At 42.1% G+C, this 25,335-nt stretch overlaps 1 protein-coding gene across 1 annotated transcript; it reads left to right on the top strand.

Annotated features, from left to right (window-relative positions):
* Positions 1-12,426: 12,426 nt before the first annotated feature.
* Positions 12,427-23,320, top strand: prxl2c (peroxiredoxin like 2C). Its single transcript, XM_055632900.1, has 6 exons — positions 12,427-12,667; positions 15,830-15,898; positions 18,972-19,025; positions 19,805-19,910; positions 20,902-21,033; positions 21,960-23,320. The coding sequence occupies exons 1-6, from the start codon at positions 12,428-12,430 to the stop codon at positions 22,085-22,087; spliced, it is 729 nt and encodes a 242-aa protein (XP_055488875.1). The 5' UTR covers position 12,427; the 3' UTR covers positions 22,088-23,320.
* The last annotated feature ends 2,015 nt before the right edge of the window (positions 23,321-25,335 follow it).

Raw genomic sequence — 25,335 nt, forward strand, 5'->3', positions numbered from 1 at the left:
TCCCACCATTGACTCCATCTACATGTCATACTGCCTCAGAAAAGCAGCCAACATAATCAAAGAGTTGTTTCACCTATACCATTCCTTCTTCTCCTGGTCCCATCCGGCAGAAGGTACAGAAGCTTGAAGGGTGCACCACCAGACAGGAACAGCTTCTTCGCCTCTATCATTAGGCTTCTGAAAGGTCATTCCATGAGCTTGGGTATTGTTCAACTCACCTCTACCCCATTCAGGACATTAGACTTTGTCTAATGAACTGATGCAGTACAGTGTGCTACAGTGCTGAGAACTATATTCTGCATTCTGTATCTTCACCTTTGCTCTATCTATTTTGCATGAGTTTGAACTGATCTTATCTTTCTATGGAATATCTGATCTGTTTGGATAGCATGCAAAACAAAGCTTTCCATTGTACCTGACAATAATAAACCAAAACCTTAATCTAAATGTTTTCCACCCAGAAATATCCTTGGACAAATTTTCAATGCTAATAATATAGCGGAATTTTTGGATGAATTACAACTTGCAGTTGAAATACTGAGGCCTGAATTTTTGCTCCTGAAAATGTACAGCTGGAAATAGCATCATCAAATTAATGTTCTTTCTGCTAATCACTGAATGAGATACAGTGCATTAAAAAAGAATTCAGACCTCTTCATTTTTTCCACATTTTATTACGTTACAGCCTTATTCTTAAATAGATTTAATTCTATTTTTTTTTTATCGTCAATCAACACACAATACCCCATAATAAAAAAGCGAAAATAGGTGTTTAGAAATTTTTGATTGATATTTCATCTCAGTTCTGAATTAATTGAGACATTTACTGTCTTTCCAGAAACTCGCAAGCAATGGAACAAGGGTGTTGCCTCTGGCACCTTCAAGGTCGGCTGCAGGAGGCCCCCAGGACACAAAGACAGTCGGGCGAGGAGAGAGACAGACGTTGGTTCGCATGCCGAGCCAGTCGAGAGTGACAGAGGAGGTCGTACAACAACCTGGGCTTACCTGGATCGGGGGCTGCTCCATTACATCGAGAACGTGGACTGAATTTTGGACTTTTTCTTTTTTGTAAATGGCACCAAATTATGGCAACCCATGCATGTGTGAGCTATGCAAAAAGAATTTCACTGTGCAGTCCATATGTGACAATAAAGAACCATTGAACCACAATGAGAACACTTTGCAGATCCCTAAACTTCCATCTCTGATCTGACACTCTGACTATGAGACAGGGGGGTTCTATGGGTCATCCTTATACTTACAGCTGCACGGTCAGCACAGACTCAAATAGGTCAGACTGACAATAGGAATTCCACATGAAACTGCAAACCTCAGCCCATAGCCGACTCCTCATATTCCCAACACCACAGGGAGACAATTCCAATTCCACAAGGAATTTGAAATTTCTATTTCACTGCAGTTTTGAATATAGACAAAATTGTTCATTTGATTCAATTTAGATTTGGCTGAGATTTCAAGGATTGGCTCTGCCGGGTTTGCTGTTGGGCTCTTTATATTTGAATTATCTCAGAGGAATCTCTAAAGTGCTCCAGGAGCACCATCTAGTGGGTAGTTGTGATATTGCTATCCTCTAGTTCAACCATGCTCAAATTTAATGGCATTAATCCTTCTTTCGCAGAAAGATGCTTGAATCATGGAGTCACGTTCATACAGCATGGAAACAGGCCCTTCGGCCCAACTTGCCCATGCCAACCAGGATGCCCAATCTATGCTAGTCCCACCTGCCTGTGTTTGAACCTTTCTTATCCACGTACTTGGTGGTGTAAACCGAATATTGATTCAGAACGCTGGAGTAACTCAGCGGGTCAGACAGGATCTCTGGAGAAAAGGAATAGGTGATGTTTAGGGTTGAGGCCCTTCTTCAGGTGATTGGATGAAGGGTCTGGAGCCAAAACGTCACCTTTTACTTTTCTCCAGAGATGCCATTTGACCTGCAGAGTTACTCCAGCTTTTTGTGTCTACTTGTCCTAATGTCTGTGTTAAAGTCTTTCAACTACCTCCTCTGGCAGCTCATTCCATATACTCACCACCCTCAATATGTGTGAAAAGATTGCCCCTCCAATTCCTATTAAATCTTTCCCCCCAAACTTATGAACTATAGTTTTTGATTCCCCTACTATGGGTAAAAGACTGTGCATTCACACTATCAATTCCCCTCATGATCTTATACATCTCTGTAAGATCGCCCTTCAACCTCCTGCGCTCCAAGAAATAGTCTTAGCCAGCCCAACCTCTCCCTATAACTCAGGCCCTCAAGTCCTGGCAATATTCTGGTAAATCTTCTCTGTACTCTTTCCATCTTAACAACATCCTTCCTATAGCAAGGTGACCAAAACTGAACACAATATTCATCCACACAAGTACCGCCTCACCAACATCTTGTATAACTAACATAACATCCCAATTTCGATACTGGATACCCTGACAGATGAAGCTGATGAAGCACCTTAACTACCTGTGATGCCATTTTTAGTGTGAACCTGTCTGTACCTAAACCTGCGCTCCTAGATCTGAATCTGAACCTACGCTCCTAGATCTCTCTGCTCAACAACAACATGCGAGTTAATGTGAAAGTCTTGCCGTAGTTTGACTTCCCAAAAAGCAACACCATGTACTTATCTGCATTAAACTGCAGTAACCATTCTGCCCACTTGCCCAGTTGATCAAGATTCTGCTGTATTATTTGATAATCATCCTCACTATCTGCAATACCACCAAATTTAGTGTCATCTGCAAACTTATTATTAATCATGCCTTGTACATTCTCATCCCAATCATTGAAATAAGCCATGAACATCAATGGGGGTGAGACAACCCACTAGTCATAGTCCTCCAGTTCAGGAGTTTGAGTGAGAGTTCTGTTGTGGGAGAGGAATGCAGCACAGAATACTGGTGGTGAACTACAAGTGTGAATAATGAGAACTTTACGAGATTGTTGAAAGTAAGCAGAGGTGGCTATAAGGAAACATTTTGAAGATTTGCGAGGAAGATTATGATGGGAAATTGTATCCATCAATGGAGTAGCAGAAGGCCTTTGTAGAGGACAAAGGACAAAGGACATTTATTGTCGCATACACCAATTGGTGCAGTGAAATTTGAGTTACCATGCAGCACACAAATAAGATAAACACAACACTTTAGAATTTGGCATAAAACATAAAAAACATCCCCCCACAGCGGAATCAATGTTTCCCACTGTGAGGGAAGGCACCAAAATTCAGTCCTCTTCCTCTGTTCACCCGTGGTCGGGGCCTATTGAGGCTTCCGCAGTCGCTGCAACGGGATGTTTTAGGTCCTCGAATGGAAAAACACTCTCAGCAGCCCGGAACCTCCGAATCGGACGCTTCCTACTGGAGACCGCGGCTTCCGAAGTCGACAGGCCGAGCTGGGCGGAGATTCAACGCTGGCGACCTCTGCGAGAGATCCCAGGGCTCTGCGATGTTAAAGTCAGCGGGGTCTTCTGGTATCTCACCCTGTACGAGGGGTATTGAGTGAAGGAGGTTACCTGGCAGGTAGATCCTCTCAGCTCAGGCAGCGTTTAATATCCGCACAACCACCTAATAACCTCCAGTTAACGCTCAGAACTGGAATTGCCTTTGCTAGTTCTAGAAGGCAAATGAAACTTCCCTATAGTATTCCTTTGCAGACATACTTAAATGGCAGGTGTGTGGGACTAGTGTAGCTGGGACATGTTGGCCGATGTGTGTAAGGTTGGGCCGAACGGCCAGTTTCCACGCTATATGACCCTATGTTTATATCAGCAGAGTCTTTTCAGCTAAGGGATCACGTTCAAGTTTGTATGAAAATCTTAAAGATGCAGATGCTTAAAACCTGAAATACTGCTGAGTATTTTCAGCATTTTCTGTTTCTTTGTCCTGGATTATGTGGGCTGGCCATGAGCTGGATAAAAATTGCCATGTGTATTTTTCAATGCCCCCAGATTTCACTGGTGACTCACAGTATTCTGCCTTTTTGGAAGTGATGCTGGTAACTTTGCTCAATCTGCATGAGTATAATTTACAAGACATGGCTATTATTAAAGTGGTAGGATGCAGAATCACACTGGTGCTCCATATACCAATTTGCATTCATCCCTCCTAGCTGTTAGGATTTAGAAACAAAGTGTTTGAACTAATTTAAGTTTGCAGCTGGTTTGAAGCCTACCACATAGAACATAGAACAGTGCAGCACCAGAACAGTCCATAGACTCACAATGTCAATACTGAATAGGATGATGTTAAACAAATCCCCTTTGCCTGCATGTGGTCCATACCCTTAATATCCATGTACCTGTCTAAAAACCTCCAAGCAGAGTTGGATGCAGAGAATTGGATAATTTTGTGAAGTGAACAAAATATTCAAGAGTCAAGAGTCAATTCAAGAGAGTTTATTGTCATGTCCCAGATAGGACAATGACATTCTTGCTTGCTGCAGCACAACAGAATGTAGGCATAAATACAGAACAGATCAGTGTGTCCATATACCATAGAATATATATATTCACACATAAATAAACAAATAAAGTGCAATAGGCTGTTATCGTTCAGAGTTTGTTTGAAGTTGTGTTTAATAGCCTGATGGCTGTGGGGAAGTAGCTATTCCTGAACACGGATGTTGCAGATTTTAAGCTCCTGTACCTTCTACCTGATGGCAGCGGAGATATGAGTGTGTGGCCAGGATGGTGTGGGTCCTTGATGACGTTGGCAGCTTTTTTGAGGCAGCGACTGTGATAGATCCCCTCGATGGTCGGGAGGTCAGAGCCGATGATGGACTGGGCAGTGTTTACAACTTTTTGCAGTCTTTTCTGCTCCTGGACGCTCAAGTTGCCGAACCAAGCCACGATGCAACTGGTCAGCATGCTCTCTACTGTGCACCTGTAGAGGTTCGAGAAAGTCCTCCTTGACATACAGATTCTCTGTAATCTTCTCAGGAAGTAGAGGCGCCGATGTGCTTTCTTTATAATTGTTGTCTCGTACACCTTAATGAATGAGATAAATGGGTGCAGCATGCCAACACCTGTTAGTTCATGAATCTAACTCCTAAATGCTCGCTTTTTGAGCTTGTCACGTTGTACTCCATTTGGACACTATGTTTATCATGGCTTCTGCTCACAGGTCCAGATCTGATGCAGTCAAGCTGAGGGCCCAGAGCATAGAAGCTCGAAAATTCTTATTGGTTGGGAATGATTGGGATTAGGATAGCAACATTACGAGGTGGTGTTGAGTTGGAGGGTTGGGGGCGAGGGAATAACATTAGCAGGATTGGTGAGTCAGAGGAAGTAAAATCAAGATACCAGCATTTTTGGATAGTTGGATGAAGAGTGAAGTTTGAGGTGAAATGACTGGCCTTTGACGGGGAAACACGCACAGCAGATTGAGGGTAAAGGCACAGATATGTTAGTGATAACATCCCTTGCACTAGAAGGCTCAGGAGTGACTCATGCCTGATTAAATTTCTAGAGTGATACAAGTGATCCAGAAATGATCATTAGTGCATTTCATGAGTGAATAAAATCAATTTTGGAATGTATTATTCTTTAAAAAAAAGCAATATGCAATTGAGTTTCTTAATGACCTGGGAAATATATGGAGACATTTTGCCTTGTTTCATTTAAAATATAGAATATTGGAAATTCTTGCATTCAAGCATGAGGTGGTTTGGTTTGGTTAGCAACTGACAGCTTTTTGCCTGCCCAATGAATGTCATCAAAAGCACACTTTCTAAATTGATTCACTAAGAGAAATAAGCTCAGGCTTAGTTTCCTGTAATCTAAAGGGCCTATCCCATTGCAGCAACCTAATTGGCAAGTTTAGAAGAGTTTAGGAGTGTTTGAAAAAGTATCATGTTGAAGACCTCCTCTGACTATGTACCTCCCTCGACCTCCTTCGAGAAGACTAGCTTCGACTAGCTTCGGGAAAATTGGACACAGAATAGTGGAGAGTGAAGACGACCTCCTTCGATCTCCTTCGACCTCCCTTCGACAATGTTGAAGACTATCTACGACTACCTTCGACTACCTTCGACTACCCTCGATTACCGACGAATAACATGCCAACCTACTACAACCTACTTCGACTAAACCTACGAGGAAAAAAAATATAGATTTTTCCCATGGCGACCTTTTTTTACTCGTAGGTATTTTTCAGCATGTTGAAAAATACGCCGTGATCTAGCTGAGGCCTTGATTACGTGGGGACTGCTCTTGAGCATGAAGGAGAGTAACAAAGACCTCATAGGACCTTGTGTCGACCATGCTGCGAGTATTAGTCAAGGGCAAACTCTTCTAAACTTGCCAATTAGGTTGCCGCAGTGGGACAGGCCCTTAATTCTTTAAGCAGAAAGTCAGAGAGAGCTGCTCATGTAACATGAATGTTTAAAGGCCATTCAAAATGTCATTGCAACATCATATATATATTAAATTTGTTTCCAAAATTGATGCAGAATCGGGAAATAGTTTTTAAAACATTTCCCATTTATGTATTCACAGAACTAATATTGTTGGTGAATTCATATCCGGGCCTTGTCTTAAAGACCAAAGGAGTCCATCTCCAGGATATTGGTGAAGTTGCAAACAAGGTTATAATATTCATTTCCAAAATTAGTCTTAAAAAGAACAGATTTTAACAGTGTAGGCAAATTCCTGAATATTGGATACCTGGGTAGTGGGGGGGAAGCGGGATAGGATGATGGGACAAATGGGTGTTCTCTGTGGTGGGGGGTTACAGGAAAGTAACAAGGGGAAGGGTGAGGGGAGGGGGGGGGGTAGTGTTACTTAAAAAATGTGAATTCATTGTTCATACCACTGAGTTATAAGCTATCCAAGCAAAATATGAAGTGCTGTTCTTCCAGTTTGTGTGTGGCCACAGTCTGGCAGTGGAGGAGGCTCGGGACGGAAAGGTTGGTCTGGAATAAGAAGTAGAGTTAAAATAGGTTATCAACCAGGAGATCCAGCAGGCCATGGCTGTGAATTTGATGGCATCCAGCCTGGTATTTACAATCTATTATAATCCCTGTGATGATTACCCACACTTCATAATTCACCAAGGGCACTGACTGCTGCAAAAGGAAGAGTCTTTTTCCAGTTACACAGCAAGAAAATAACTTTATTCTATAAATCTGACGGGTCCTGACCCGAAACGTCATCCATCCATGTTCTCCAGGTATGTTGCCTGACCCGCTGAGTTACTCCAGTACTTTGGGTATTTTTTTCAACTTTATTCCGCAAATGTGAGTAAACTGAAATAATCTTTCAAAACTGCAGGGAGTAATTGAACATTCCACACAGATACCATTAAGCCTGGAGCAGTGGGATACAAAAAAACTATATATTAGAATCCTCTGAAATATTTTAAATTAAGGCAATTCTAAATGAATTGACAGGAAGGTTTGAATAATTGTCATCCAGAGAAACCAATCGGTTAAAAATAAATGTTTTAAAACGTTCATGAAATCATTAGCTCCCAAGCCTCGGAAAGGTTCTTTTGGCAAGACAAAATATTCCAAATGCGATATTTTAATGCCTGTTCTTTAAGAACAATGCGACCCACTCTTGGCCTAGAGCTGGAAACTAAAAATGCAGGGAATTAGACCTTGCTCGTAGAATTGCTTGGGGCAAAAGGATGCCAAAAACAAATTAGTCACAATTATTATTATTTTTTTTCCTTTTACCACCCACTCCCCCACTCTCGGCAGCTGCCTTCGATGCGCTCTTCATATCAATTTGCAGTACTACAGTGCTCTGCCCACTCGTTTGGATATAGCTAAATATGGCCAACACAAACGACACTCTTAGATTTGTCTCATGGAACGTGAGGGGAGTGGGGGGTCCTACTAAGACTGATAAGATCTTGGCCCACTTGCAATACCTTAAGGGCGATATATTTTTTATTCAAGAGACACACCTTCGCAACAGAGAGGTAACGCGGCTTAAGAGAGGCTGGATTAGCCACTTATTTCATTCAAAATTTAATTATAGGGCTAGGGGTACTGCTATCCTGATTCGTAAAAACGTTATGTTCGAACCACAGAAAACTGTGGAAGACCCTGCTGGCCGCTTTGTCATGGTTTCTGGCAAACTGCAAGACACACCTGAGCACAATATGCTTTGACTGTCACTTTGTACATTCACTTATTGTCTGAAAAGAACGCCGCTTAATGATTAGATTTTGGCTTCATTTCAACAAGACTTTCTCAGTCAGACCACAAAATAATTGGAAAAGCGGGTCATGAGGGTCGCACCTGCGCAGCCTTGAGGGCCGGAGGAAAAGATGACCCAGTGATTGAGGTACAAGACTCAAGGATGATTTCACTACATCCTGGATAAAGTGGAACAGCCCCATTCACTCTTAGGAATCCCTGGACCATGATGGCTATAAATAGAGATGAACAAAGAGGTAACCTGGCATGGGGGGGAGGGGGGGGCTGAGAGAGCAAAGAAAGACCATTGGGGATAACATTGCCAGTACTCTATACACGGCGGCTTTAGTTTTAGTTTATTTTAGAGATACAGTGTGGTAACAGGCCCTTCGGCCCACCGAGTCCGCACCGACCAGCTATTCCTGCACACTGACACTACCCTACACACACTAAGGACAATCTACATGTATACCAAGCCAATTAGCCTACATACCTGTACGTCTTTGGAGTGTGGGAGGAAGTTCTCGGAGAAAATCCACGCTGTCACATGAAGAACGTAGCCAAGTTCGAACCCAGGTCTCTTGCTCAGTAAGCGCTTTAAGGCAGCAACTCTACCGCTGCACAACTGTGCTGCCCTTTGCCTGGACTCTTTGCATACTTTGTGTATGGTATGCAAAACAAAGAATTCCACTATAACATGTCACATGCAATAATAAAGAATCATCATGATCATTCATTCAACCTTTTGGGAAGGCACTGTATTCCTGAGTATGAACTTCAAATTCATATATTAGGACATGCCGTCTAGTGTAAGTGTTGGAAGGATTGCACCACCTCAGTATTAACCTGCTTCATCAAGCATCTGCTGTGCAATAGTTCACTTCTGGATTTTGCACAATGGTCCCCCATGTATATGATGCATTAAATAGTTGATCAGACGAAGCAATGTCAAAAAAGCCAAGAACAATGGACTCGATGAACCCTTGATCAGAATTGTTCTGTGTATGCAATAATTGGCACGGACTTCAAACACTGCAGCACGACTGGGCTGTGGCATCTGCTACAGTGTCCGTTTTGGAGCAGTGCCATATTTGAGCCACAAGTCAGAGGTATGTTTTCAGGCAAACTACTTCTCTAACTTCTCGTGGATGATTTCCATTGCAACAAAACCGTCCACCCTCCTCTACCACCATCACAATGTCCTTGGGCTTCCATCATCTCTTAACAATCTACCACTCCAGAACCCAGGAACCAATCGTGTGCTCAATTAAACCCACCCCCAACCATCTCTTCAGTGAATCTTCCCAAACACCTCCCATAGAGTTCCAATCATTTCCAAAACCACTGTGCCCAATTGCTCAAAACCCCAATAATTCCCATCTCCCAGATCATCTCCTTCAGTGCCACTCCTCTCCATGACAGATCAACACCCAGGAACTGATCTAAACTCCCCACAAAGGGAGATTGCAAAGGAAAGGCCTTGCCGTCTGCTTATATGCGGAATGCTTATTCTACCCTGTATCTCATTTTGCCACAAAGAGACTTTGTGCACAACTTACGTCCAATACGGGGTACCGCAAGGCTCAGTGCTGGGACCCCAGCTATTTACGATATATATTAATGATTTGGACGAGGGAATTGAATGCAACATCTCCAATTTTGCGGGTGACACGAAGCTGGGGGGCAGTGTTAGCTGCGTGGAGGATGCTAGGAGGCAGCAAGGTGACTTGGATAGGCTGGGTGAGTGGGCAAATGCATGGCAGATGCAGTATAATGTGGATAAATGTGAGGTTATCCACTTTTGTGGCAAAAACTGGGAAGTAGATTATTATCTGAATGGTGGCCGATTAGGAAAGTGGGAGATGCAACAAGACCTGGGTGTCATGGTACACCAGTCATTAAACGTAAGCATGCAGGTGCAGCAGGCAGTGAAGAAGGCGAATGGTATGTTAGCATTCATAGCAAAAGGATTTGAGTATAGGAGCAGGGAGGTTCTACTGCAGTTGTACAGGGTCTTGATGAGACCACACCTGGAGTATTTCGTACAGTTTTGGTCTCTTAATCTGAGGAAAGACATGCTTGCCATAGAGGGAGTACAGAGAAGGTTCACCAGACTGATTCCTGGGACGTCAGGACTTTCATATGAAGAAAGACTGGATAGACTCGGCTTGTACTCGCTAGAATTTAGAAGATTGAGGGGGGATCTTATAGAAACTTACAAAATTCTTAAGGGGTTGGACAGGCTAGATGCAGGAAGATTGTTTCCGATGTTGGGGAAGTCCAGAACAAGGGGTCACAGTTTAAGGATAAGGGGGAAATCTTTTAGGACCGAGATGAGGAAAACATTTTTCACACAGAGAGTGGTGAATCTCTGGAATTCTCTGCCACAGAAGGTAGTTGAGGCCAGTTCGTTGGCTATATTTAAGAGGGAGTTAGATGTAGCCCTTGTGGCTAAAGGGATCAGGGGGTATGGAGAGAAGGCAGGTACAGGATACTGAGTTGATCAGCCATGATCATATTGAATGGCGGTGCAGGCTCAAAGGGCTGAATGGCCTACTCCTGCACCTATTTTCTATGTTTCTATGTTTTATGTGCAATATAATTTCTAAATCATGAGGGTCTGTTTGTTATGCTATTGTGTGCTCATAATGCTTCGATTATGTATAGTGTGTGTACAGGGCCGGCCTTAAGCTAATTGGACCAATTGCTCCCAATTGGGCCCCGCGCCTAAGGGGGCCCCACGCTAGAAAAATCTACTCTCGGCTAGGGTAGATCCACCCCGGGTGGAGGGGGCAGAGAGGGGTTGGGAGTAGAGGGGTGGAGGGGGAAGAAAGGGGTAGACGGGGAGGGGTGTGTGAGGGGTGAATGGAGAAGGGGGAGGTGGGTCGTTCCCTCACGGTCCCGGTGCAGTGTTCCCGCCCCTCCAGTCACCGTGCTTCACGCACACTGCAACGTTTACAAACCTCGGCCTCAGTTCACACCCGTCCGCCCGGACCCCGGTATCTGCTCCCGCCGCTGGCACTCTCTCCCTCCCTTCTCTCCTTCCCTTCCCTCCTTCCCTTCCCTTCTTCCCTCCCTTCCTTCTCTCCTTCCCTCCCTCCTCCCTCCTTCCCCTCTCTCTTTTCCCTCCCTCTCGTCCTTCTCTCCTTCCTTCCCACACACATCACGCACAGACAACGAACACACACACACAACTACACACACACACACACACACACACACAACTAAGTTAAGATGGGGTAGAAGCCCAAAGGGTAGGATGGGGCTGAAGCCCAAAATTTACTGCCTGGACTTTTTTTGCCAATGGTTATTGGTTTTCCAGGATCTAGTTAATTAATGATTATTATTTTTTAATTTCACAGTCACTAAAACAAGTGGTATTGTAACTATGTACTTTTCAGAGGTGATCTACACATTTTGTTTGTTACTTGTAGGCTTACATGTATGCAATTTTATATTAAAATGTAGCTTAGATCTGTTTGATCCATTAACTCCCAGGCACTTTTTTAAGCGCACATTTTGATTACTTTCCATTCTACCATAGAGATGTAAAGTCTATAATAGACTTTATTTGTATTTCTATGATTCTACACATTGGCTGGGAACCTGGGCCTCACCAAAATTGTTCCCAATTGGGCACCGCACCTCCTAAGGCCGTCCCTGTGTGTGTATCTTTATAGTGTGGGTATACCTTGGGCAGTGGGCAGGTATACCCACTGGTGCCAAACTGTAACGGCCCTGTAAAGGTGCCAAACCAGGATGCATCACCCATGGTCAGCCATGACCGGGGGGGGGGTCTACAAATACCTTTAAAAAGAAATAGTTCAGACTGAATACAAGAGTCCCTGGAACTGTTGTCCTCAAGGTGCTCCATCCATGTACTGAGCTGTAACATCAAAAATAGATCAACAATTGGTCACTATCTCATGTGCTATTTGTAGAATCTGTATAAATTCCTTACTGCATTTGCCACTCATAAAGGAAGTAACTAGACCAAAGAATTTATTTGAAGTATTTGAGGTACGAGAGCATTAAAAGAATAACATTATTTCCTGTATTACAGAAAATTTATATCATAAATTACTAGTTTGTGTTCAGCAACATATTATCAATTTGAAAGGAATTGAGGTCTGTAAGACTTTACCCAGCCAAAATCCTACAGAAGGAAATTAGAAACTTTACACTAGTATTTCTTTACAAGTTCATGAAGACTTCCGTGTGCTGTGTGCACTGGGTGTAATTTGATGAGGACTACTGGGCAGGACCGTTCATGTTTAAAAAAATCGTGACGTCTCTTCTAAAAATAACCATTATGTCGACAAACTTGGAGAAGACGCTGGGGGCTCCCCAAACCGTGCAGATTGCAAGGAGCCCCCAAAACCAACACGACCCGCCTCCAATCGCCAACATCAAGGCTGCTAAAGACTGTTTTGTTCTCAATTGTCATGGAAGAAAAATTCCATTCCCAGCTCTGTATGAGAAGACAAAAACGATTCTGGTTTTCCTCAGGGTAAGAGAGCCGGAGGAATGTTGATGGCCTCAGGCCTGGTTCGAAGATTGTGTCTGGCTGGGATACAGCACAGCACAGCCATTGCAGAAGTTCAAAGTTAACATTTTAAATGCTGGGGATTAATTTCACATACATTGAAAAACGGGGATGGCAAGGAGAAACTTTACTGCAGCATTTATCATTCACTGTATGGATTTTCCAAAACATTCAAATGTATGAGGAAAGTATTAATGTTAGCAATGTTACAGTAGGTTGTCCTTTTTCCTTTAAAAATGTGAAATAACTTAGTGTGCGGTTTTGCTTTGGGTTGTTTACCAGAAATCTTGTTTTCTTTTTGCAAGTAAGTTAAGAAAACACAGTAATTGAAAGTATGAGGGGGTAATTGCACTACTATTAACTAATTGATTATCAACACATTAATATTGATTTATATTGTCTTAGGCACTGCTAGTGGGGTTTTTTTAGTTCTATCCAGGCAAATCATACCATATATGAGTGCATCAGCCTGTAAAAGAAAACAGAGTGCAGAATATAATTGGACTCCTATTTATTGATAGTAGAAATAATGAACTGCAGGTAATGGTTTATAAAAATCGACACAAAGTGCTGAATAATTCAACGGGTCAGGCAGCATCTCTGGAGAATATGGTTAGATGATGTTTCAGGTCTGAAGAAAGGTCATGACCCAAAACATCACCTAATACATGTTCTCCAGGGATGTTGCCTGACTCGCTGAGTTACTCCAGCAATTTGTATCATTTTTTGACTATTTATTCACTATATATCCACCTTCAACACCATAATTCAAACCAAACCCATCTCCAAATGACTGGGCCGTGGGTTCAGCACATTCCCATGCAATTGGATCCTCAACTTCCAGACCCATAGACTGCAATCAGTAAGAATATGTAACAAAACATCCTCCATTGAAAATTCTCAACACTGGTGACCCACAATGTTGCCTTCTCAGCTCCTTACTATACTCCCTATACACTCACAACTGTGTGGCCAAATTCTGCTCCAACTCCATTTATACCACTATAGTGGGATGGATCTCGAATAATGATGAGACGGAGTACAGGTAGGAGATGGAGAGCTTAGAATCACGGTGTCAGGCCAACAATCTCTCCGTCAATGTCAGCAACATAAGAGCTAGCAATCAAATTCAGCAAGTAGGATGGTGGACACAACCCAGTCTGTATCAATGGTGCTGAAATGGAGATGGTCGAGAGCTTCGTTCCTTGGTGTAAATATCACCAAACATTTGTCTTGGTCCAACCATATTGATGTCATGGTCAAGAAAGCAGTAGAACACCTCTACTTTCGCAGAAGGCGAAGAAAATTCAACAACTCTCCAATGACTCTTAGCAACTTCTACAGATGTACCATAGAAAATATCCTATCCATATGCATCAGAGCTTGGCATGGCAACCGTTCTGCCTAAGACTACAAGAGATTGCAGAGTTATTAATGTAGCCCAGTCCATCATGCAAACCACCTTCCTGCACAACTCTATCGATGCTGCACGCTGCCTTGGGAAATCAGCCAACATAATCAGAACTACTCACTACTCACACCCCAGTCATTTCTCTTCCCCCCCCCCCCCCCCCCCCCCCCCCCCCCCCCCCCCCCCATTGGACAGTCAATACCAAAGCTTAAAAGTTCGTACCTCCAGATTTAAAAAAAGCTTCTTCCCAGTTGTTATGAGACTCTTGAAAAGACGGTTCATATGTTAAGGATGAATTCACAATCTTCTAATTTACCTTGTGCAGCTCTTACACTTCATTTTAGCTATAAATCTTGATAGAATGTTAGAGCCACTGGATGGTAGCAATTAAGGCAAGCTTCCTTGTTTTTTTACATAGGTTTGATAGTGGTCTTCTTAAACCAGGTGGGATCCTCAAATTGGTGCAGGGAGAGGGTAAAAATGTTTGTGAATATGCCTGACATCTAGTTTCCAGAGGTTCTGTGGAAACAGCCGGAGACTCCATCCGGGCTAGTTGCTTTCTTTTCCGTGGGTTCACTCTTTGGAAAGCCGATCTGATATCTGCCATGGTGACATTGTGTACAGGTGCAACTAAAGCTGCCAGGGTGGATGATGTCCTTCCACTGACCCTCTGTAAAAATGAGCCATTGGGGGAGCATGCATTGTTGCCAGCAATACTGCCCAATATCACCTTAGCCTGTTCTAGCATGTCAGCTCTGCAACCAGTGACTCTGAACCTTGCATGGTCTGGAGTTACCTCTTGGCATCCGTGCTGGCTTTGAGATGGTCGTACCTTGATTTCCTGTATAGGTTGGAAGTAACTGACCTAAATGTCTCAGATTAGTTCCTCACTAGCCAGTGACGCTCATGGTTTATCAAGGGTTTCTGGTTGGAGAACACTCTGATTGACATCATCGGCATGCAGTCCTCTACACACATACTAATGAAGTCTGTGATGGAAATGCCATTGAATCCCTGAAAACTACTGTGAGTCCCTACTCATAGAGGTCGCACACAGGAGCTCATCTGTTTCCACAGACCAGCACTGTACAACTTTCCATTTCAGATCCTCGTCCTTCAGTTTCTGCTTTCATGCAGGGAGTAGGAGCACAGACTGATGGTCAGATTTCAAAGTGCAGGTGGGGGATGGAATGGTAGGTGACTTTGATGAATGTGCAGCAGTAGTCAAAGATGTTTGGGCCAATAGTGGGATAGGAGACGTGCTGATACTATTTTAGTAACATGCATTGTTTAATTTAAGTTAGTTTAGAGATACAGCGTGGAAACAGTCCCTTTGACCCACTGAATCCGTGCCAACCGGCGATCACCGGTACACTAGCTCTACCCTACAAACCAGCACATCTTTGGGGTGTGGGAGCAAGCCTGATCACCCACGTGGTCACGGGGAGAACGTACGTATTCCATACAGGCATCACCCGTAGTCAGGTTCAAACCCGGGTCTCTGGCATTGTAAGGTGGCAACTCTATGACTGCTCCACTGTGCTGCCCTCGAGCTTGGCTTAGTTGAAGTCCCCAACTATGATGAACAAGGCATTAAGGTATTTCATTTCAAGGCTATTGGAAGTGGATTTTTGGCAGTGGGCTATTGGACATGTTAATTGAAATGTTATTCAGGGTTATTAAAAGAACAATGGAATATTGACATTATTTTTCAGCATTTTCTGTGCTATACGTGCAGAGAGTATGTGGAAGATTTAGCTAAAATTCCAGAAAAATCTCTGAAGGTGAGATCATTTACAATTTCATTTTGCTATCTAAGATGTAACATAATCTAATGGTTGATGGAAATGTTTGAACCTGATGTCTCATTTCCATATTACTCAGAAAAAGTGTACTTACAGAGATGTTGGAATGAAGGAGTATGCCTTCATTAGTAAGTGAATTGAGTAGAAACATTGGTACACTGTGATGCAGCTCTACAAGCCACTTGGAGTACTGAATGCAGTTCTGGTCATCCAGCAATAGGAAGGATGTCATTCAAAGTTCAAAGAATGCAGGAGAGAAGTTCAGTTCATTCAGTTGAATGAATTGAACTTGTGGGCTTTAACAGAGGGAAAGGCTGGATAGGCCAGGAATATTTTGCCAGGAATGTATGAGGTTGCAGAGCGACCCTAATTGAAGTAGACAAAATTATGGGGGACATGGATAAAATGAAAGCTCACAGTCTCATGCCAACTTGATAGGCATGCACAAGGTGGACAGAAGGGCCTGCTTTCTGCTGTATGACTATGACTGTCGGTTCAGTAGGCTGCCTTTTTTTCAACTACATTAACATAAAATGTACAAGAAACTCTTTTAGGAACAGTTGGTGGAATAAGCCGTTATCTGAAAGGCTGGCATTTATTATCTATTGCTATTGATTCCAAACTGAACAGATAATTGAAAGCCAACAGTAATGTTGGGAAAGGAGACACATTAGTGCAATCCACTACTTTTGTGGTTACCATTCTGATATCAAATTTTTATTCCAAATACATTTACATTCATCAAATAGTGTGGTGGGTTTCATATGCCTCTAGACAATGGGTCTAGTAATTAGACCACAAAGAAACCAAAGGAATAATGGACTGTTCCTGAGCATACAGGAGGGAGAGAGGATACACCTTTTCAGCAATAAAACTTAGATGCACTGGCACTATATTTGTCAATTAGCACACAGATTCCCATAGTTTTGTTTTATACCTGTATTTTACATTTGGAAATGCGCAAGAGAGGAAGATTTCCTGTTGACTAATACATGACAGATTTTGAAGGTAATGTATCTGTCTGGCGGGCAAACAATATATAATGTTCCAGGGTCTTTGAACATATAGATTTCTTGAATGAGAGTCAACATACATTTATAAAAACAATTATATCAACTGATCTCAGGCTAAAAAATAATCATGAATTGAATTTTACCCATTTTGGACCAATCAATATTGAGAGCTAATTAAAGTCAACCAGTAAGTAGTAGCGAACAAGTATTGAAAATGTCTGACCATCGGTCTCTAGTCAGTAAATTTACCCCAACTACAGATGCCCTGGGCAGCAGTTGTGTGTTTGGAGTTGATGTTTTTTAAAATTAATGTCAAGACCTTTTTATGGCGTAGTATTTTTGAAAATACACGCGCCTGTTAACGCCTAATTAAATGTTTATGTTTAATCAACGCGGTTTCCAATTACACACTGCTTTTCAACAACGAAACCCCACGTAAAATGCGAGGTGCCCATCCTAGGGTTTTGGAAGAGAAAGTCACCAGAACTCACTACTTATGAAACAAGAATTGCAGATGCTGGAAAGCTGAAATAAAATCTGAAAGTATGCCAGCTGCTTTGAAAGCTCACCCAGAAAGTAAGTGTACGCATCCAAACAAAACTGTGATGCCAGCTGCTGTTAACCGAACCCACCATGGTCCACAAGTGAGCGAAGATTGTTTGGGTGAGATAACGTAATAAAGGGCATGTCCGACTTGGGCGACTTTTCAGCAGACTGCCTGCGATCTTTAAGCTCGAGGCACCCGCCTGAAAAACCGCGAACTGGATCGTCAGAGAGGGAACACACATACACACACACACACACACACACACACACACACACACACACACACACACACACACACACACACACACACACACACACACACACACACACACACACACACACACACACACACACACACACACACACACACACACACACACACACACACACACACACACACACACACACACAGGCGGGGGGGGGGGGGCAGAGAAAGCGGGGGAGCACTGTCTGAAATTCACGCGATGCAAAGCCAAGGTGATACAGACACACACCGTGATGAACAGGTAGGTAAAAGATGGCTAGCACAGTGTACGGTAAGTCCTTTAAAAGAGCGGAGAGGGGAGAAGGGGTGGTGGAGAAGGGGGGAGAAGGAATGGAGACACTGTTAAGAAGCCAGCCAACTTTTAATAAGCCAGAAATACACGTTGTGAAGTTTGGCGGGCATTTAACATTACCGGTCGGTTTTCCTTGGTTCTGAAAACTCGTGCTTACGTTTTGGTCCCCCCAATGAGCCAATGAAAATGCCCGGTCAGCAAAGGAGATTAACTAAAACTACCTGCTACTACCTCGACTACCTACAACGACATGGTGACCCCACTAACACTGCACCCACGCCTATAAAAGTATCGATTTTCTCCATGGCGCCCAATTTTTGGTTGCAGAAAAATTTTCAACATGTTGTAAACTTTGCTGCGACCACACTGAGGCGGCGACTAGTTCCCAGAAGGCGAGAACTCCTCTCGACCATGAAGGAGACTCACCAGAGACCACCAGGGAGCATGTGGCGATCATGAGGCGAGCGCAGAGTCTCCTGCACTCACCTAAAAAGTCACCTAAGTGGGACAGGCCCTTAAGCATCCATTAATGAAACCAATGCTGAACAAGAAATTCATAGCTGAGGGAGGAGAGCATTGAAATTATCTGAACATGACTCACCATTATAAGGAAAGAGAACTCTAAATAGCAAAAAAAACACATTGAAGAGAAGTTTGAAACACTTAAGACTCCAGAAAAATAATCAGCATTCTCCTTTTTATATTTTTCATGCTAATAGGTTCTCTGACATCTCAGTGAAGCATGAACAAAAATAATTTAACATTTTATTTGTACTTAGTGACAATTCTCAATTATTAACATTTAGTTTTGATAGCTTTCAGATCTGGCAGCATTTGATATGTTACATTATATATAAATTACTGAATAAATTGGATTTTCAAGATGTCTAGAGCTTTACATGAAGGTTACTAAATTATTCAGTTTGTCTTTCAAAGGATGCTGATGTCAGACTAATAGTTATTGGACAATCCAGCCATGACCACATACAGGTATGTATAACTTAAGTTGTTATTCAATTCATAATAATGAAAGCAAAGTACTTACACAGGTTACTACTTGTGGATTTGAAGGAACTGAATGAGCAGGTAATATATGTGCAGGCAGAGTATCCTTGAAGTCTTGGTAGTTAAATATTTGATGGTCAAGAATAGTATAACGTAGATACATGGAAAAGGAAGTATGGAAAGGGGACGGGATGGAAGTGTGGGGGGGGGGGGGGGGGGGGGGGGGGGGGACATGGGGGTAGTGGGGGGGGGGGACATGGTAAATAGTAAATTAGAAAAGGTAGGCTGGTGTGCAGCACACACACTGTCAGAAATCTATTAGGCTAAGTGATCACTGCTATGATTCAGGTTCCAAGTAATAAAAGATTATTGCTCAAAGATTTTCTTCTGCATGCCATGGGAGAAAATCTCAGATATAATCTATTTCAAAAAGCTTTTCTTTAATAAACGAGGCCAGGCTAAATTTTAAGTGGTTTTCATTTTATTTATTCACCTTAATCTTCCTAGTATAAACTGGGTGTTGCTGACCTAAACAAAATATCAATTGCACTTGATAAAAGCCATACGCTTATTCAGCTGCAAGAGTTGGTGAGTGCATTGGCATTTCAGATACCACTTTGGTCAGTAAACAGCACCCAGGAATCAATTTTGTAATTCTAGCATCAAGCATGGCATGCATTATATTTATTTGCGCTTCTAGCATGAAGAAATAGGTTATTGCCTCATATTAATATTCTCATTAAAAAAAAATATTTTGCTTGTAGGACTTTTGCACACAAACTGGATACACTCATGAAATTTATGTTGATCCAACCAGAAGCATTTACAAAAGTTTACAAATGAAACAAGGAGAAATTTTCCATCAAGCAGGTAGTGTCTTAGTTTAATGAGTTCTATGACACGGTATATACTATCCATTCTTCAACATTATTGGCTACTGCGCTGGGTCTGAGTGAACATGCAGCACATGTGAATGAAAGTGCTTGGAGCTGACAATTTATATTCTTTAAAAACCCTGTCCCATGATGCGAGTTTACCCAAGAGCTCTCCCGAGTTGAAAAAAAATCAAACTCGTGGTAAGTACATAGAATGTACGTAGCGGGTACGTCGGAGCTTGTGGATGTCTCGTAGCGGCTCGTAATGCTAACGGCAGGTACTCGGGAAATGCGGACACTCATGAAGTTTTTTCAACAGTGTGAAAAATTTCCAAGAGTAAAAAAATACTCGTGATGAAGTACAACGAGTTTGATTATTTTTTTCAACTCGGAGAGCTCTTGGGTAAACTTGCATCATGGGACAGAGGCTTGAGGCTTCAGTAATATTCCAAACAAGTTGGACAATGAAAATCAAAAACAACTGCAGATGCTGGATATCTGAAATACGAATAGAAAGTGGTGGAACCATTCAGCAGGTCAGGAGGCACCTGTGGAAAGGAAACCAAGTTAATGGCTTAGGTTGATAACCCTACATTAGGTAGACAATGGCACTCCCCATCAATATTGTTCTACCCATTCCTCTGGTTACCAGGTGCAATGGAAACCTTTGCTGATTATTTTTCCTTCCCTATCCTAATCACAGGGAGTGACACCATGAAGATGTCTTAACACATCCACCATTCAATGAGGGCTGAATTTCAAACTTTCTAACTGTGCATGGCTCAATATCAGAAATAATATTTAGTTTCTGAACCACTGTTGAAAGTAGCAGATTTTATTTTAAGCACAAAGAAAACTAAGAAGCTTGTTATACATCCAGAGGCCCTATCTATTAACTATCTTTTGTTGACATTTATTTGTTTTGACAGTAAAATGGATCTGCTTTACTCATTTTCTATTCAAAATGATCATGCTTCTTTTATTAGTAAGGAGTGCCCATGTTAAATCAAGTACATTGAATGGAATCTTTAAGAGTGTGTGGAGTGCAATGAAGAGCCCAGCATTTGACTTTCAGGGTGATCCAACACAGCAAGGTGGAGCATTCATCATCGGACCAGGTGAGCTGAGCTAGATTTCTGAACGATGACGGGTTTTTTTATTCAAATGTCATGGTTTATCAGAATTTTATACAGTGGAAAATAGAACATAGAAAAATGTCTTAATTGTTTGTATGGAGAAAGTAAGTCATCAAATATCTTGCAATTATAATAAACAGAATATTCATACAGAATTTGGTGCAGTATTTAAAAATCACCCAATGGCTGGAAATGAAAGCACACTGCAGCTTTGAATTAATGTTCAAATGTAATCTCCTTCCCTTCTCTCATGCAATAGTTTTGTCAAAGCTGATTCCAGCTTAATTGTGCTTTGGTTGTACCAACATTTATAATGTAGCTCATTCACTGTCACTGGGGCAATGCAGGATGCATGGATATTAATTTTCAAACTGCAGTTTCGCAGAAAGAGATCAAATCTGCTTTAATGGTGTTAATTGAAGGATAAATATTGTGCAGAATTCTGAAAATAACTCCTCTGGTACAATGGAATCTTTTGTGTTCTTCACATATAATGATAAAGCCTCAGTTTAATGCCTCACCTGATATCAATAATATTACAATATACGATGTGTCATGGTGTGAACAGCTCTGTTGTGCACGACAATGATAATGAATACGCATTGTGAGAGTTGTCTCTGAGAAACCCATTCGCTAGATTAATATTTACACATGTACGTTTCAACAAGATGTCACTAGTTGATAGCAATAAAACAGACAGATTACTTCCTCTCCTTAGACCAGAGAACTAGCTCTTCCAAACTGAGATAACATACTTATCTCATACAACAGTAACTGGTTTCCATTTCTCTCCGTTAGTTTTTGCATCGTATTTCAGTCTTTTTTTTAAATTAAGATTTACAGTGAATATATTTCAGCTGATAAGGAGTCTTACTGAACACATCAGTGATTTATTTTTATTTCTACAGGAGATAAACTTCATTTTGGACATCTTGATTTAAATAGATTGGACCATGCTCCTATCAACTTATTACTGCAGCTGGCTGGAGTTAAAACAGTGGACTTCACCCATAAGGCAAAGATCATTGACATTTGAAATGGTATTGACAGAAATTGAAAACTAAATTCAATTCTATTTAACACACACGTTTACAGCTTTTAAAACAACTCCCCTGACTCTCAGTCTGAAAAAGGTTTCGACTCGAAACATCACCTATTTCCTTTTCTCCAGAGATGAGCTATATTTCTGAACGATGAAGAGTTTTTTATTTAAATGTCATAGTTTATAAAAATATTATACAGATGATGCCGGGACCATTGAGTTATACCAGCATTTAGGTGTAAACCAGCATCTGCAGTTCCTTACTACACCACTCCTGTATTTGTAACAAGATTTATCATACTCTAGGTGGTTTAGGTTTTATAAGCAATGAAATACTTAAATTACTGACATTATGTTTCTGGTACAAAGAAAAAAATGCAAATTGAGGCTTGATAGCATAGAGTCATTACATATATATATGTAATGAATGGATTGGTGCTGATCATCAAGTACCCATTACATCAAACCTACCTTATACACCCAGTGTTCCTATTATTCTGGCACCATTTGATCAGTCAATCGATCTCCCTCCCATACTCCATCTCACCTTGATCTGTAATCCGCGCAACAACAGTGGTGTCATCGTCAAACTTGAAGATGGAATTCGAATAGTCACGAGTATAGAGTGAGTAGAGCAGTGGGCTGAGCAAAGGTGCTCCCGTGCTAATGATTATTGAGGATGAAGTGTTGTTGCCAATTCGTACAGGTTGTGGTCTGTTGATGAGGAAGTCGAGGATCCAGTTGCAGAGGGAACTTGTCCCTCAACTGAAAAGCCTGTCTCGCCAGCTAATTACCACGGCTGAAATCATAGTGTGTACTCCCCAGGATTTGTAAAACTCCTCTTCAATTTAATCAATTTGGTTTATTCCACAAGTTTTCCAACAATGTGCGCAATAAGAAAATGACAATGTCATGTGGGGTTTTCCAATATAGAATAAAGAAGTTGCTGTTCAGTACAAAACAGAGTGCAGATCAGAACTGCAGCAGCAGAAAACTATTTGGAAATTAAGTAATACAGAGGAAATATTGGTTCAATATATGGCCAGTGAAATTAAATCTATGTTAGCATCTTGATTGTGTACCCATCTATACATTTTGGCCCCTCTAAAACTTTTGTGGTCACCAATTGTGACAGATAGACAAAAATGCTGGAGAAACTCAACGGGTGAGGCAGCATCTGTGGAGAGAAGGAATAGGCGACGTTTCGGGTTGAGACCCTTCCTCAGACTGCTATCGGGTGGGTGGGGGGTGGGGGGGGGGGGGGAGGAGGGGCGGGGAAAGGGAAAGGAAGAGGCGGAGACAGTAGGCTTGGGGGAGAGCTGGCAAGGGGAGGGGAAGGAGGGAGAAAGTAAGGATAAATCACTTTGCAACAGATCTGGACCTTTGTAAGTCTGCAAACACACCATGTGACAATAGTTTCGTACCTGATGGGTTATGAGTCCAGCTAATGTGCCTTTTAATATGCCTGCACACATTAACTTCACAGCAGCTAAAAAATAGTAATTTTCTACAATGTATTAAAACAATTTTATTGTTCCTGATATTTGCAACAAAGTCTGAAATGAAAAAAATTCCCACATGATGGGAAATTCCTATGCATCCACAGAACTGAAATAGGTAACGATAGTAATTTTTTTAATTTGCACATTTTAATGTGGCAAGTTGCTTCAAGCCATCTCAAGAACATTATGAAACAAAAATCAATGCCTTACCAATTAAGAAGATGCTGGGCTATGTAACCAAATGTCGGTTAGAGACAACTTCAAGTATTTTAAAGATGAGAGATAGGCAGATACAGCAGGTTTAGAGAAAGATGTCTAGACTTGGCTGCTGAAGAGATGTCAGTGATACATTAATTTAATCAAGGAATTATCTAGAGGTCAGAATTTGGAAATTGAAATTTGTGGAATTAAAGGCCTGGTGATATTGGAAGAGGTTAGGCCGAGGCGGAATATGAACACAATAATTATTTTTTCCTAAATTAAAGTATTAGTTAACTGGTACCCTATATAGGTGACTGGAAGTAGGGTGCAAATCCACATCTGTTCACTTTGCCACATTTATTTGATGCAGTGCCCTGTTGGCATTTAGGTCATAAGGTCATTAGTGATAGGAGCAGAATAAGGCCATTCGGCCCATCAAATCTACTTCGCTATTCAATCATGGCTGATCTATCTCTCACTCCTATCCATATTCTCCTGCCTTCTCCCCATAACCCCTGACATCCATACTAATCAAGAATCTATTTCTGCATTAATCTATCTCTTGCATTGAATTGGCCACTGTGTGTGGCAAAGAATTCCACAGATTCACCACTCTGAGACTGAAGAAATTCCTTGTCTCCTTCCTAAAGGAACATACTTCAATTCTGAGGCTATGACCTCTAGTCCAAGACTCTCCCACGGGTGGAAACGTCTTCTTCACATCCACTCTATTCAAGCCTTTCACTATTCAGTAAGTTTCAATGAATAACCCCCTCATCCTTCTAAACTCCAGTGAATACAGGCCCAGTGCCTTCAAACGCTCATCATATGTTTAAGGCATAATTGCTCAACATTAGCTTGTCACTAGCAGATTTCGGAAATGTTGACCTTATTTTGTGCCGAGATTGGATGCCCAGCAGACAGTAAGGGCAAAGTAGAAAATAAGCCCATATTTCTCATAGGCGACCCTTGAGGTCTATATTTATAAAAACAAAATAATGTCAGCTCCGACATTTATTCAATGCCACTGAAAATGCTGGTCATTATATCTCCAACTCTTCGGACTCGGGTGTCATTGGCATTTTGGAAACATCTAAACGCTTCTTCCCTCACCAGTAAGACGGCTTTGCCCATAGCAGCACTACAGCTGGGCACCTTCACAACCCAATCCAGTTTCTGCTGCCTGCCCTCACACTTAACATGCCCAACATCCCCCTCGAGAAAAATATAACAGGTTGCCAACCCCTTGGCAGTGATGTTCCGGGCGGCCCATCCATTTAGGGGAGGCAAGTCGCGCAGGCAGAGAGAGTTTGGTGCTGTAGTTTGACATGTTTTCTTGGGAAGGGGCAGGGAATCGGCTAACTTGCGCTGCCCTTGTGCCGGCCTCTCCCGTTCACGTCACTTAGCCAGCGCAACGCAGCGGGCAGGAGCGGCGGGGAGAAGGAAGAGGAGGAGGAGGCGAGAGCGACGTTGCAGCAGCCAAACCCGCGGCCGGCTGGAGTGGGGAGGGGAGGGGAGGGGATGGGGGGGTCCGGCCGC

The sequence above is a fragment of the Leucoraja erinacea genome, chromosome 3 (genome assembly GCF_028641065.1).
Source record: "Leucoraja erinacea ecotype New England chromosome 3, Leri_hhj_1, whole genome shotgun sequence".
Classification (NCBI taxonomy): Eukaryota; Metazoa; Chordata; class Chondrichthyes; order Rajiformes; family Rajidae; genus Leucoraja; species Leucoraja erinaceus.

Coding starts and splice junctions, on each gene's coding strand:
- prxl2c (XM_055632900.1), top strand. CDS start 12,428: ATGTTTAAAAAAATCGTGACGTCTCTTCTAAAAATAACCATTATGTCG. Junction 12,668..15,829: donor CGATTCTGGTTTTCCTCAGG/GTAAGAGAGCCG, acceptor ATTATTTTTCAG/CATTTTCTGTGCTATACGTG. Junction 21,034..21,959: donor AGCATTCATCATCGGACCAG/GTGAGCTGAGCT, acceptor TTATTTCTACAG/GAGATAAACTTCATTTTGGA.